This window comes from Rhineura floridana, chromosome 12 (assembly GCF_030035675.1).
Source record: "Rhineura floridana isolate rRhiFlo1 chromosome 12, rRhiFlo1.hap2, whole genome shotgun sequence".
NCBI classification, from domain to species: Eukaryota; Metazoa; Chordata; class Lepidosauria; order Squamata; family Rhineuridae; genus Rhineura; species Rhineura floridana.
Window position 1 is genome coordinate 39,164,694 of NC_084491.1, and position 15,906 is coordinate 39,180,599.

Below are 15,906 nucleotides of genomic sequence, written 5' to 3' on the forward strand. Positions count from 1 at the left end.
AGGGTGAACAGAGTGCAAGAACTTTAAGCCACTCTCTGCCAAGAAAAAAGACAGACAATGCCTGGCACAGAAACCTGAGCAGATGCTGGGCATTAAACATGTGGCACTTTACTCAATAGGATTTGCACTCAGTCATGGCAGGAGAAGATGGGGAAAACAATTAAATATGCAACAATAGCCAGAAATGAAAAATTCAAAGCCTATAACCACTCTATTCAGCATTCTGTTATACCATGTTTTCACTGAGGACATTTCAATCAGGGTCTTCATGATCCCTTCTCACAACATGAAAGGACAATCTCTGCTGGAAGTTAGGGTGTAGGTAGAAACCCACTTTTTGTTATTCCCCATATGAAAATAACAATTGATGGATACAAGCAGGATCCCCATTTCTTCAATGAGAACTGAAAGTCCTCAATCCGTGCATGGAGCTCCATTTGCCATGGTTAGATCCAAGAGCTTTATCCTTAAAAATGTAAGGCATGAGGTGATAAATGGGTGAATGCTCCAAGAGCACTCAGGCATTATATTGGCTGTGGCTCTTTGTAAAACTAGTACCCACTACTACCAAAAACTGGAATGCTGTGAATTTTCACCTGCTCTCATATATCTTTCAGTTTCTTAATTATTGTAAAGTATGCTTTTTGTTGGATGATTGTTTTACATTATTGATATTATAAGCAACCTTGAGTGTTTCTAAATTGAAAGGCAAGGTGTATTTTTATATTTAAAATTGGGTTTGTTTTGGGGCTGATTCAGCACTATCCTACTTAGAGTAGACACATTGAAAGGACATGACTAACTTAGGTTTATTAATTTCAATGGGTCTACTTCTGAGTAGGACTTAGTTGTAAGACGTTACCTGTAAAATGACTTTGAGACTCCTGGAGCTGCTGGTTCCTTTTCATTCATCTTTAGGGCAACACACCTTATCTGCAGGTAGTCAAGACTGTCCTTAGACACCCCATTTCCCTTGTTTATCATACGTATTTCCTATTCAAACATTTTTCATGTTCTGTGTAAGTTTGGAATGGAGTAATTTTAAGCGTAGGAAGAAAATATGCATGTTTACAGAATGAAGTCTTATAGGGTAATTTTAGATCCATGCCAAAGTCTTTCTAGTTTGAAGAATAACACTGAATCTCAAGGAAGCGGCAGCAGACTCTTTCTAGTTGCAGGAAGAAAACAAGTGTTCTCTGCTGAAGAACAAAGAGACAAGTTAGAACTGTTCTGTCCTTTTTGTGACCATTGTGTGCTCTCTCTGTAAGATAAGAATATATTTTATTTGCCTCAGATGCCAGAAAGTGGCTTTCTTTAGTTAGGAACGGCCAAATCAGTGCAGGCAGCAGGACATGAAGCAGACAGCCAGATCACTAGTCCACCAGGTCCACTTACTATCTGCTCCAGGTGTGGGGAATTGGATCTTCAGACCTCTCCCATGCCTTGTGGATGGGCAGGGCAGACATTAGGTGACAACTTCAAAGGTGCTTTGCATCCATGCCAAATTGCTGGTTGGCACTGACAGCAAGCCCTACTTTATCCATTTGGAGGGGCAGACAATCAGCTGATTGTCAGCGCTGGATTCCAGGGCCACAAGAAAAAAAGATACTCACCACTGAGCTATGAATCCTCCCCTGCATTAAGTCAAGCAATAACGGGGGGGGGGGGTCCACCCCTGCGTAATTTCATCATTTAATTAAAAGATGAATTGCACCAAATAAAGATACCAGACAGCTTCACCTGTGCCTCAAGGCCCTCCAGCTGCAACAGGTTGTACTACCAAAGTTCCAGGCAATTTAAAGAACACCATAGTCAAATATTTGGTTCCTTTAAGCTTTTTTACTGATATTTGAATGCTGTAATTTTCTATTTCCCAGATTAAAACAACAACAACAAAAACTCAGATTTTTTTAATGACCAATATTTTGTTCCAAAAACATACAACCTTATCAACTATTAATAAGAGCTATTTTACAAACATACATACATCTGGATATTTAGAACAATAAATTCTTTTTTCCCTTAGACATTCAAACATGATCAGTTAAAAATACAGAATAATTATTAAGATTTTTTTTTTTTTTGCATTTTACTTATCAAAGTGTTTTTCCAGATTGGGCTGTTTTTGTTTTCCTTAAAAGTAAAATCTGTTAAAAGGAGTAAATGATCGTATAGTGAACAAATAAAATACATTTTTAGTAGTTAGAGTTTCAAACAACAACAACTCAATTTTATTTCAAAAGAGCAATGTAGGGTTCTGGCTGCAGAGTACATTGGCTTATCCGTTGGTATGTAGGGAGGGGGAAGAAGGGGGAGTGAAGGATCTCTTTGGGATGGGGACAGTGATGGGTCAAATTCATCCATCAGATATAAGCTTCACTGTGATTCTAGAATATGTCTAGATTATTCTAGATTGTTATTATTCTAGATTATTTCTTCTTCCACAAAGTGCCAAAGATGACAGAGGCACAGTTCTTTCCAAGCTTTGGTTGTTGAAAGTTAAGGATCCCTGTCCTCCAGGAACTACAAAGGTTTTTTTTTTGCAGCAACTGGGTGCACCAATCCTGTACACCCAACATCTACAAGCAACATGGGAGTCCTATGTGGACACCCCTTATTTCTTGGCAACCCCATTCTTTGCAAGTTCAAACGGTAGATTAGTAGCAGGTGGCAGCTGAACCAGGTGATTTGTCCCAGGATTGCTGAGCCAAAAACTCTGTACAGAAAACATTAGTACTAGTTCCTCCTCCCTTCCAACGGTGACATCTGATCTACACGCAGAGCAGAACTGAGATGAAGATAAGGAGGTAAGAGTTTTGAAAAGGCATGATTTGTATCACTGCAGATAGACTGCAAGTTGGGCTGGGGAGCAAATTTTAGAATATCCTCCCTCCACCCCACCCCAGTGCAAAGAAACAACATGAGTAGAGCCTTGGAAAAAACATTAAAAATATTATCTCAGAGCTTGGAAAAGTTACTTTTTTGAACTACAACTCCCATCAGCCCCAGCCAGCATGGCGCTGGCTGGGGCTCATGGGAGCTGTAGTTCAAAAAAGTAACTTTTCCAAGCTCTCCCCCCACTCTTCCAGAGTCTCACACGTAGCAGTTAAGAATTTATATAATCAGAGGGCAGATATCAAGAGTAAGAATTGGAGCTAGTGAAAGCCATAGTAGTAGAGTACATTGTACTAAGTGCAGTTAAAAGCAATAGTGCGGCAAAGTGGGACATTTGCTTTGGCCCTCTTGTTGCTATTGGAAGATGTGAGCCCCATTTAAAAGGAAATCCCAACCTTTGTCTAAAGCTTCGCTGCTTGTGGTCTCAAGACAATCCTGGGGCAAACCCCAAGAAATAAACAGTGCACTCTAAAACCCTTGGGATTCTACCATTCTGCTTCATGTGTAGACCAGGTCCAAATGGCATAAAAGTGGACTGCACAGGAAGTTACCATCTGGATTCAGGCTTTGCCTTTTGACCCCCCCCCCAACAATCTAGATTAGCCTTCCTCAACATTTGGATCCTCAGATGTTGGGCTACAGCTTCCATCAGCCCCAGACAGCATGGCTAATGGTCAGGAATTATGGGAATTGTAGCCCAGCAACAAAGGTTGGGAAAGGCTGATCTAGATCTATAAATCTAGCTTAAACACACGGAAGTCTCAAGAAGTCCAGTACAGCCAACATAATGTTACCTTGCCAATGAAATATTTAATTACTTATATTTTCAGCCTTGTGTTTTTTTCGGGGGGGGGGGGGGTCAGAAGGGGTGAGAAAAGACTGTCCCATCCTATTATCCAGTCTAAAGAAGGGAATGTTCACAGCCAGTTGTTAAAGACAGGAAAGGACTCTTTGGCTGGAATTCTTCATGGCTATTCTAGTACATTTTAAAAAAACACACGCACACCCAAAACCAATGGGAACCCCCACAAAGTGCATTTTTAGTGTTGACCCTCTTCACAAAAATGAATCTGTGCCCGGGGCCTGTTGTACAGTAGTCACGCTAGGGAGTTAAGGCATCCCCAGTGATATTAGGATATGGCGTTGGGAGCAATGGACAATCCCCATTTCTCACTATCTTCTCTTTCCTATAGCTGGATAATGCCCTCAACAGGAGATTGCATAATATGGAATAAGATAACCCTGAAAAACATACAAAACCAAACACCACCAACAGGACAAGAGCACAACACTGTTTTGGTTCAGGGGTGGGTGGGTGGGAAGGTGCTCATGTCCACTATGAAGGGCCAGGAAGCCTTCAGGCTCTGCCACTAACCCTGCATTCTTTCACCCTGCTTCTTTGGGTTGATCCTCAAAGGACATATTTTAAAGATGAAGAAGCAACATCTCCATTAGCCCCCTCTGCAGTTCTGTAGTGAAATTAATAGTGGAGGTGCTAGAGCAGACAAAGATCTCAGGACTCTTGCAACCCCCCCCCCCAAAAAAAAACAGCAAAGGGCCTGGAAACAATAATCCACAAAGGAAATCTAGATGCTCAGCTGCTCAAAAGCTACTCGTGCTAGGGAGAGACCCAAGATGCGAGCATGGCTTCTGATAGTCCTAGATGTGGATACCTAGGGCTGCGGCAAGAGAAGGTAAAAATGTTAGTAGCGTGATGTTCCATAGTTAAGAGGTCAAAAATTCTACCTAAAATAGGAAAAGGACATAAAGGTCCATGTTTATCTCACCCAGTCAGGCATGCCCGGCCTTCAAAATGCTTAGGTGGCAAAAAAAAAAAAACATTTTAGGTGAAAAACAACTTCACATTTTAGGATTCAAAAGTTTTGAAATGGGAACTAACAGAGTGTTGTGGGGCACTCAGAATGGCACTGATAAGAGGAAGTTTGTGCAGATATGGAAGGAGACACTTTGGCTTTGGGGTGCTTCCTGCCACTGAAGATGGATGGTGATCCACACAGCTTGCTTCAGGAAAATCTCCTCTCCCCATCTTGATATGCATTAGTTCATAGTTTCAATAAGGTTTTTTTGGGGGGGGGCACTAAAAAAGTATGTCCCTGTTGAGCCTGCCCATTTTCAGCACTACTTTTCCTCCTGAAAAGGGAAGAAGTGGTTTGTGTTTCGCATGACTGGAAAACAATGGTTTTTATTCTCTGCCATTATAGCTAAGGGGAAAATGTGTCTCTGTGTTAATGGAGCAGGCAGTATGACCTTCACACTGGAAGGGGGGGGGGACAAATGAAAAATTCTCCACACTTTGCAGCACATTCAGCATGAAGAATACACATTATGGGGATTTCTAGAGTTTGGCACATTTACAGTATTTCTGACTGGTAAAAAATAATTTTTAAAAAGTCCTGGATGACTAGAGGCATTCAAGAGGCAGCTGGGTGGCTGTCAGGTATGCTTTAAGTTGCATCCCTGCACTGAGCAGGAGGTTGGACTCGATGGCCTTATAGGCCCCTTCCAACTCTACGATTCTAAGATTTGGGAACCTGGTGGAGAAAAATGGTCACCCACTTGCAATATAAGGAAAAAGCTGCATCCTGAACAGTCTGTCTCTTGGAGGTAGCACCCAGACTCATACCAGTCCTGGTAACCAGTCTGGAGTGTCCAGTGTTTTTACATCTGTGCTGTGAGCCTTCCACTTCCATTCTTAGACAGGGTCCAGTTTCAAAACATTAGGATGTCAGAATTCGTGTTAGGAAAAATACTGCAGAGCTGCTCCCAGCTATTCTGTTCCTCACTCCCCACCGTGGAGGTTTCTGAGCTAACCAGTGTGATTTCAGAGCACTTTGGCACAAATAGTGCAAAAAACCCCACCCCAAACCAAACCCCATTCTCCTCCGCACCCCCTACCCGCAATGGTCAGCAAGGTACACCTCTGGATACTGAGGTGTATCCTCAGAAGTAGCTGTGGCTAACTCCAGTTGACACACAGAGCAGATGTGACTAAGCAGACACATTGTGGTTCTAAAAGACCTCTGGCATGTACGCCCTGATCCAGAAAAAAAAAAAAACCTCTTCTCTCCAAAAAGACACAAACAACAAGTCACTGCTTACAAAGGGGTGTCAAGATGACGGGTCAAACCAGAGCTTGGGGGAGGGGCAAAAAAATCCCAACCCTTTCCTTTCCTTGTCCAAACCCCATGGGAAGGAGAACCCAAATACTGCCAGCCTTCCAAGTGCCTAACTGCATGCAAGCAAGCAATGAACTGCCTTCAAGTCGATCCCAACTTATGGCGACCCTCTGAATAGGGTTTTCATGGTAAGCGGTACTCAGAGGTGGTTTAACATTGCCTTCCTCTACCTAACTGCATAGAGCATGGCAAATTGACACTGCAAGTGAGGGTCCCCCTGTCCACATGCTGCTGGGTGCATTCCATTCCAGGGGTAGCTCTTTTGAGCAGTGGACTGGTTGCTGTGAGAATCCAACCCAGTGAAAAATTGAGACGTGCTTTCACACAAGCACCTCAGCCTTGAATGTGGGTCCAGGAGCAGCAGAGGGATGTGGGGGGGGGTGTCTACAAACTGGCACTATATATATATATATATATATATATATATATATATATATATATATATAAAAAAAAGCAAAATAAAATACAAATTAAAGTGTGCTTTCAGTACACGGAATGAAGTCAAATAAATACATTGATTTTTTTTTTGTATATGTCTAAATACATTTTTTATATCCTACACCCAAAGCTTTATACATTTGGTTTCTTCTTTTTGTTCCCCTCTTTCCTCCATTTGGAATCAAAAAGAATTTCTGGTAGCAAGAGAAGGAGAACAAAATCACCACCTCTCCCTGACAAGCTAGTGCAGATGCCTAAAAGGAAACCATTCATCCCCTCATGCTGCACTTGGATGGTCCACAGAAAGAGGCCACATGCCATGAGAGTCCAGGAAGAAGTCGGCAACTGCCAACACAAGACTGGTGCTTCCATCCAACCTTCAGGAAGCTTGACTAACTTTTATCTGAGGAGAGAAAGAGCAAGGTGTAGAACACAGTATTGCAAAGGAACAGCCGAGGACCACAGATCTCACATGCAGGAGCGTTCAGATATACAACGTGGTTGAATGGCATTCGATATGTGCTCCCGCCAAGCCTCAGTTATTGCACAGTTCCACATTTGTCTCAAAGAGCTTGCAGACTAACAAGATGGTGCATTCTTATACTTGTCTCTATTGCACGTGCACGGTCAAGGTAATTCCATGTCTCAGCTTGTAACTGCGTCCTAGAGAAAGCGCTCAGATACTTTACGAACATGCATCTTAGAACAGCCTTTCCCAACTAGTGGGCCACCAGATGTTGTTGGACCACAGTTCCCATCTTTCCTGACCATTGGCAATGCTGGCTGAGGCTGATGGGAGTTGTGGTCCAACAACATCTGGTGGCCCACTAGTTGGGAAAGGCTGCCTTAGAATCACCAGGCCATTTAGACAGATACGCTAGTACACATTATCAGTGGAGAGAGTGCTGAGCAGCCAGGAAGGGAGCACCTCCTGTCCCACATAAGTCACTTAGAGGAAGGAACACTCTGTCAGCAAACCTAGGCCTTGATTAACAATGTTTTGCAGCCAGCAGCTTCTTCTGAAAAATCAGGAGCTGTAAGTGGAAGCTCTGAAGACTTTTGCTAGAAAGATTAATAACTGGCTTCACTTGGAGCCAAGGCCCAGAGATTATTTTATCATTACATTACTGTTTAGAAAATGTCATAGGGAGTGGGGAAGGCATACCTGAGTGCTCATCTGTGGGGGCTGTTCCAGCCAGCCTTTGTTGAAGAAGAGTAGCATAGTTCTCCTCCACTTCCTGGAAGATACAACCCATCACACATTTGATCTGTGGCCCATTTACAGAGAAGCAATTGACTCAGACTCACTGGAACTGTGACGGGGCAAGCTCTAAAACAGATTCAGTCCTCCATCCTCAAGCTGTCATTGAGAAATCCAGTGATGAGGGAATATTTACAATTCTTTAAAGCTACTACTTGCTTCCCTCCAGTCTTGCAGGTTTAGCAGAAGCTGAAAACAGCAGTCCATCAAGGACAGAAGGACAATGCCTCAGAAGTGAGCAATGACATTTTTGCCCCATGGGAATACCCCCCCCCAATTTAGTATCCATTTGTTCTGCCCTCTGTCTTCCATGTGTCTTCCTTATTTCCCTTACTGTGAAAGGAAAACTCTGCACTTTCTAGCATCTTGCAGGTGAAGAGTCATTGTGCCTGTTTTCCAGATGGAGAAGAGTCACAGGATGACTCTCAGTCAAATCCCATATTGCATGTTCACAGCGTGAGGCCCACCTCAAGTTCAAGTGCCTTATCCACACAGACTGCCTCACTAGCAATCAGTGAGCGGGCTATTTCTGGGCCACGGCACAAAGCCTGTAGGGAAGGAATTCACAAATATGCATCCTATGCTTATGGGGCCACTCACAGGAGCAATCCTGTGCCTGGAAAAAGGAACTGCTCCATCGTATTGACCTGCGGCACAGCAGAAAGCCAAACTCAAGTCTGATGGAGCAAAGGTTAAATTCTCTCATCTTCTGATGTTATCTTGCAGCGTTTTGTCTTTATTCCACTTGGTGCCACGATGAAAACAGGCAATGGGAGCTGCCCACCATCTGAGCGGCAGAGAAGCCCGTAAACTCTTATGTGATCCATATTTGAGCAACATGTGCTGCACAATGCTCTTTGATTTCTCAAGACTGTTAAAAATTTGCAGTAAGAATCCTATAGTCAGTTGTAAGGCATACTGGCCTGCCTCTGACTGCGTCACCCTAGTTCTGCCATGTAGCAACCAGCCCTTCTTCCCAGCGCACTGTGCTCACTCCAAAACCTTTCCCCCCACTTTGGACTCCTAAATGTACCCTTTCGCCTTAATGCGGCTGAATCCCCAGCTTGCCAACTTTAAATCTAGAGAGTCTCCCCTAAACAAACATTGATTCTTTATTCTTTGAGCCTCTAAGATACAGATAAGTGATTGCCTTAAACGGTGGCTTTTGACAGTATGCTTTCAGTAAATGCAAACTGATCTTAGCCTCTAGATCTCCCACTCTGTCCCTGCAACCAGCACCACCACAATCCGGGGCTTTTGACCCATCGCGATACTGGATTCTAAAATCACTGTTTGCATTCGTTCATGCTCATCTAACACGAAGGCTTCTCCAGAGTTAGCTTAAGGTGTTATCTCTTTGCCTTTGAAAAACTCAGCTGAACCTGAACAATCCAAAATGTAAAGGCACACACGTTATTATATATTCTACTTCTCCTGGTCTTGGAATTTATGGCATAAAATCCACCACCGATCTCAGTTTGAAAAGCTACAGTGAAAAATCAGCCAAGGAGATAAAACACATCTTCAGCATGCCTTACTCCCCAGCAAACCTCAATTCCTAATTCCCCACTTTCTACACACACTTTTAGAAAAAGAAATGCAACCCAAAGGGAATCATACAATATACCCAAGAACGTGCTGTACCTTTAAGTGTTCAAGGTTGGCTTCTATCTTCTGAATGTAATGCATTATCAGCGCACAAGACTCCACAGAAAAGGGAGGCCTTAGTACATCCGAGGAAGATTCCTTAGCACTTTCCCAGTGGGAGGCCATTAATTCCTCCGTAAATGGCGAAATTCCTCTCTCTGTCTGGATGTCTTGCAGAGATTTTGGCTGTTTGTGGGCAGAGTCCATCGTGCTGTTGCCTGCAGTGCATTGTAGAACCAATGAAGTCACCTCCTCATCTGTGGAGCTCTCCTGTACTGTGCCATATCCGTCAAGGATCAAATAATTTCCTGTGAAGACAACATCTTAACTATGATGCTCCCAAACAACAGCAGCTCAACCTGCCACTGAAGTGGCAACTTCAGTGATGAGACTGTATGTACCTGGCACTCAAATCTGTGTGTGCCATGCAATTTTGAAATTGGTGTAACTTTAGCAAAAATGCAAATATCTCTATTGGAGCTCTGTAGCCTTCATTTTGCTTTGCACTTGTGTATTTAAGTTCAGATTATTTCTTGTGTAATACAGAATTTAATTTATGTTTGCTAAATTGTTTTTGCCCTATTTGAATTTATGGTTATGTTTTGTAGACTGACCTCTCCCCTACCCCAGTGGTTTGTATTTTGATATTTTGAATGCTTGTTGAAAGCCTCTTTGGGCACAGCTCACTGTGGAAAGATGGCATATAAACAAACTCAATCAATCAAGATGTGGTCAGTTCTTGTCTGAGCTCAAGTGTGCCTGGAGGCTCTTCTCCCTAATCCCAGGTGCTTTGGGTTACCTTATGGCAAAATATGGATGTTTTATTACAGTGAATTCTTGCTCTGGATCTCCTGAAGGTCATTCCAGAACTTTGGGGCAGTACCTTCCCTTGAACAGCAAAGTCTAATCATATAGATCTTCTCCAGGGAAAGAGGCCATCCTGCTTTCCAAGACTGGAAGAGCAAAACAACTCCTAATTTCCAAAAACCTAAAAAAGCACAATTTAAAGTGCAATAGGTCCCAATCTGAGTGTAAGCAATAAAAAAATACACAGTCGCATATAGAGTAAGGAGACAGGCCGGGATTTCTTGGTGAGTTTCTATTTCTCGCATACATACAGTAAGGCATGGGCCTGAGAAAAAGCAATTATGACCCACTGGAGTACATATTAGTAAATGGAATGCTGCCAGAAGAGGCACAGAACAGAAATTCACAGTAAGAAAGCTACTCTTTCTCCAGTGGCTCCTGACATGGATCATGATTTGCGAATATGAACCCTGTGCAGAATGCTCAAAGTCAGTGTTCGCAGATGAAAATACATTGTTTTATGTTTTGTGAAGGTATGTGGAGGTGTTGACATAGCCAATTAAATTTCTTGCATGGACGTGCTGCCCTTGAAGGCTGCCAACATGGCCACTTTGCCACCCCTGCCAAAAACACACACAGAAAACCCCAAGTATGCGCTGATGCATTAGGAGGTGTCTTCTCAAGAATTCGATGGGATAAAGCCATGCATTCTCACAGCAAGTAAGATCTAGCAGATGCAGACACCTTCCTTTCCTTCCCAACGATTTGTGCCTTCAGAACTCAGATGTTTAGGAGCAATACCCAAATTGTAGGAATATTTTGTTCCAGTCTTATGCACCTGTGGCATTTCCTCACCTGAGATTCGCAACTGCACCTCTTCTACCTCTTTTCTTTCTGCCACTTCACCTTCTGATTGGTTCTCGTCGCTGTGAGCTTCACGAGCATCGAAAAAGTGCTCTCCACCATCCTCAGGGCCCATCCCTTCCAGCTCAGCGGCTGGGGTATCTGGGCTTGTGCTCGAAGGGTCCATTAATTGACTGCTACTTGGCATAGTGTCCCCTGGTTGCATAAACTCACTTGAAGTCCTATGACTGCAACAAGGTCCAAAATTACTTGTTCCCATGCTAGAGGGTGTCCTATTGGCCCCAGACAGGGATGTCTTGTCAGTGCCCAAGTACTGTCGTCCTCTCTGGGCACCACTCTCCACTTGAGTTCTCTGAGGAACTGTCCTATGCCTGGAGAAACGCTGCGAGCCTTCGAGGGACTCCTTTTCAGACATGCCCAGCTGCTGCATTAGCAATTTCTTCAATAAGCCCACTGAAAAGGAACATAAAATAGTCAAAGATCTTGCAGGTTGTCTCCTGTGACCCAGATTAACCTGTACACATAAAAATTATGTCAGAGCCTAATGCTCTTGAGGAGGGAACTCAGTAGTCAGCTCCCTCTGTCTCTTTTGAGAAGGTGACAGATATAAGCCAAATCAGGAGAAAATAATCCCCAAACTGGCATTTTATCTGAAGCCATTTATAATGCAGCCACGTGCACCTCTGTTGCAAAGAAGACAACAGCTGCCAGCTCCTCCTCAAATCTCAGCATTCCCCAGTCTAGTTAGGTGGAGAACAGAAGAGTGCCATTCTGAGACACCAGGAGTATAGAGGTCACATCCCCTGCCTTTTGTTTGTTCTCATGCTCTAGGCCTGGTTTAACTAGAAAGCAGGTTGTGATGGTTGAGCCTCACCTTCCTAACACCTCTCTAAGCATAAGGTGTGGCTGGAGAGGGGAAAGACTTCATAAACCCATCTTTTATCCTTGAGTGGGTATATCCTGCCAGACTGGCCATCTAGGGAGAGGAGAAGATTACTTGATTCTTTTAAAGAACAATGCCTTTAAAAATAAATTTAAAAAAATCCCCAATTCCGTAATTGAAGAAGTAGATTCAACTGGGCAATTGTACATGGAACAAGAAGACAAGTTGTTCTAACAAAGGTGCTAATCACAACTTGAAGATGGGACTGAAGATATTTTTCACTTTACAAGGTATTTTACAAAAACACTGACAACTGTGTCTTGGAGATCAGATCTACAACCATTTTATCTGGGTGGAAAGTCACTGAGAGTGGCTTCTGCAATATGACCCACTTCCAATTTCAGTGATCAGTCAGAGCCTTGCCCTCTTTTTTCACAATGTTTCTACTAAAAAGAGTAGGTGGTGCCCATTTAGTTTGATGGGCACTGGCCGACTGTCAAGTACCTCCAAATCTACCCGTCAGTTCCTCTTGTGCCCCACACATCTTCAGCTACTTACAGTTCCTTAGTGCATCCAATGCCCATCGGTCTTCTGAGCTTTGGAAGGAGTGCTCTGGACCTGTGTGGCTGTAGTGTTCAGAGGACTCTTTGATCAGCAAGTCTGCTGGAGGTTTTTCTCCAAACCGCCTGTCCGCCTCCAGGAGCTCCTCCTCTTCCAGCTTCTCAGACATGGCTGTTGAAGGAGACTGAGCCTTCAGCATCAGGGGAGACTCCAGTCCCAGCTCTTTATCTAACAAGCAAGCCACCAAAAATCAATGCAAGATCAAAGTTGCTTTAAATAGTTAAATTAGTCAGATTTTATTTAGTTAAATTTCTATCACTCTTAGCCGGTAGGTTTAGGAGGACTATAACAAAATATAAAAACTGTTATTAAATATGTTAAATGCATGTGTGCTTCTGTTCTTGGATATGGGGACAGAAGACAGTACGATGTAAACATATACTCCTGGCTATTAAATGGCATAAACCTTGAAGACATAAGTGGAACATGGCTGCAAAATGAGTTTTGTGCTATATGTCCAACACTTGTAGTTTTTCTAAAGCGCATTCCAAAATCAAGAAAACCTTTGATTATCCAGAAGCCATTCTAGTACAAAGGTAGCTCACATCACCGGGCTGGAACCCCGTAACAGGCATGTAACTTTTACCCGGACTCTGCATGCTGCTATCAGATGCAGTTTGTTCTTCCTTCAATTTCTGCTGCTCTTCCTCCTCGTGATCTTCCCTGCAAGCCAAAGAGGGAGAACAAATCAACCACACAAAAAGCTCTATCACCCACAACTTGTTTTTCTTTCTTGGATTTTGGCATTGCTTTTCAAACTTCATACATTATAACCAAGCAGGGGTGTGTGTGCGTGTGCGCATGTGCGTCCTTGCATATGTACAAGCACAGATAACTTACTCGCATGGTCCAGACTGAGGAAATGGAATTACACTTCTGCCTCTTCCAACTTTCACTGTCCCTGCCATCCGTGCTATGAGGTCCTGCCACCTGTAGGCAAGTGAAAAGAACAAGCATGAAACATGACAAACAGGAATTTGTGCCCAACTTTAGCAGAACTGTCAGTGGGTAGTCCCCATAAAACTGGGGTTTTTATTTTATTTTTTAAAAAAAATGTTCTTCCTGCATTCCTTCATCTCTATTTCATATACAAGAACAGGAGGCTTAAGCACTGACCACAACCCTTGCTACATTTCATTTCAGTTTGCCCCTGTCTGCCTAAATTTACCTTTGCTAGTTTCTTGCATATATTTCCCTCTTTCTCTCATGGTTCTAGGCTGCTGTATGGGTTGTAATTTTAATACTGCTCAATAAGGAAAGGGGAAAAAAGCTGAAAAACAAAAAGGGACTGTGAAGTATGCCTGTGGGTTAGCAAAGCAGATAAGATTGTGCAAGGTGTGTGAGTGTGCATCTCTCTCTCTCACAAACACACACACGAGAAAGGAAATACTGGCCTTTATTGTTGGGGGAGTGCTTCATGAGTGTATCTGGACTCATTCTGCCAAAAAAAGGAGGGTACTGGAGATAGACTGAAAGGACAGACTGGAAGGATGAAGCACATCACAGGTAGTTGATGTGAATAATTCCAGAAGTAAAGCCCTAGAGAAGGGAAAGCTGGTGACAGGGCACTGCATATGTATTTATGGCCTCCACAATGACAAAAACCACACAAAAAAGAGCTGATCCTGCCACATCTATAAATGGACATCCAGGATACAAACACCAAAGCCCTCAGCAGGAAATGTACAAATGCAGCAATGGAAGAAAAAAAAAAAGGAGGGGGGGAGTCAAGGAAAAGTCAGGAAAGGCAACCACTGGCACAGAAGAGATAATTTGCTCTGCCCTCCTCCATGACAAGTTTGCTAGAAGGCATTTTTAAAAATTAGTCCGCTAAGAAGCTAGCAGCCAGTATGTCCATGCTGACTATAGGGAGGGGGAAGGTCCTCCACGAGCATTCTGCATGAAAATGAAGCCCACCACTAGCAGCGTAACATTTAACTGAGCACAAGTCAAATCTATCTGGCAATTAATGGGTAAGGATTTTGTGTAGAACATCAGAAAAGAATGCAACCTTTCTCCTACAGTTCACCAAGTCAAAGAAAAAAATAAAAGGGAAAAGGAAGGAAGAAAAGCACGAATGTCTTACTGCCATAAAAAAAGCCATCTACATGGATAAATCTTTAAAAGGAGGAAGTGTAAAAAAGTCATAAAACACTCCACTTGTGCCTCCAAGACAGTGCAGAGAATATGCAGAGAATGACTGCAGAAACTCTCCCAAAACACACACCTCTAATTTCTGCACTTCAGAAATTAATAGCCCATTAGAGGTGCCAAGAAGATGAACAAAAACATACAGACAAAACTTGTAACAAAAGATCTCAGCAGCCTGACAAGGTGGAAGTCATTTTAATTGCACATTGCCTGCATGAAACAGAGACTTGCACATTTCTCTTTCTGCAGTGAACTTTTCAAATTTATAATTAATACTCATTCCTTTCTGGAACATTTGCAGCATGCACAGAAGTACACTGCACAGAGTGCCTTCTAAACCAAATTCCTCTGTTACAGTAACTAAGGTTGCAATCCAATACACACTTACCTGGGAGTAAGTCTCATTGAACCCAGTGGAGCTTACTTTTGCATAGACATGTATTGGATTGGATTGCAGCCTAAGTCTGTCAAGTGTTCAAGAGCAATTGCTAAATATGTTATTCAGGATTAACTATCTAATGCATCAGTTAGGGTGTGAAAATTCAAGGGAAGCTATGCCCTGCTGACATAATTGTCCTGCAGTGTTGTCCTGCATCCTCCAGCCTTGCATTTTCTTCAGTGGCTGAAAGAGCAGTCTCTGGGAAAACAGAGGATTTAAGTCAGGAAAAGGGAGCATTGTAAATAACAGCACAGCCATTATGTCTCAAGTTCTGTAAAGGCGAGTAGGGCTTAGAATTAAACAACAACAACCAAGAATGGGAAAGTATTTGATTAGGGAAACTGACAGCAACCCCCCCTTCCCCCCCATGACATTTTAGTCTATTACAAATCTTGGGATGTAACCCTATAGCACTGTTAGGTGTATGGTACATAACTGACAGAGCATTCAATACATGGCGGTGGTTTCAGTTACTAAAATTTGTTTCGGGGGATGTATGTAATAACAGAGTTAGGGTTTTTTTCATATGTATAAAAAGGACCATGGAATAAGGACCATAATTCAATGAAAGCAAACAGTGCCCAGGAATAACATGTATGAGATGCCCTGGAATTCCCCATGTCTGAGGCTAGTATTTTTATATATATATCAAATCAGTACAACAAAGCCACTTCTGGAATCCCTGACCTTCTAAATAGACTCT

General features: G+C 42.8%; 1 protein-coding gene across 3 annotated transcripts in view; it reads right to left on the minus strand.

The window, feature by feature from the left end:
- Nucleotides 1–1,950: 1,950 nt before the first annotated feature.
- The window catches only part of ARHGEF12 (Rho guanine nucleotide exchange factor 12), a 96,167-nt gene continuing 82,211 nt past the window's right edge, over nt 1,951–15,906 (minus strand). For all 3 annotated transcript variants that reach the window (XM_061592373.1, XM_061592372.1, XM_061592371.1), the window contains 7 exons: nt 13,454–13,543; nt 13,200–13,276; nt 12,551–12,781; nt 11,101–11,562; nt 9,436–9,746; nt 7,696–7,768; nt 1,951–6,933 (listed from right to left, as the gene is read on the minus strand). In XM_061592373.1, the coding sequence (XP_061448357.1) occupies nt 6,923–6,933; nt 7,696–7,768; nt 9,436–9,746; nt 11,101–11,562; nt 12,551–12,781; nt 13,200–13,276; nt 13,454–13,543 (1,255 nt within the window). In that variant the 3' untranslated portion in view covers nt 1,951–6,922. The remainder of the gene's footprint in view (nt 6,934–7,695; nt 7,769–9,435; nt 9,747–11,100; nt 11,563–12,550; nt 12,782–13,199; nt 13,277–13,453; nt 13,544–15,906) is intronic.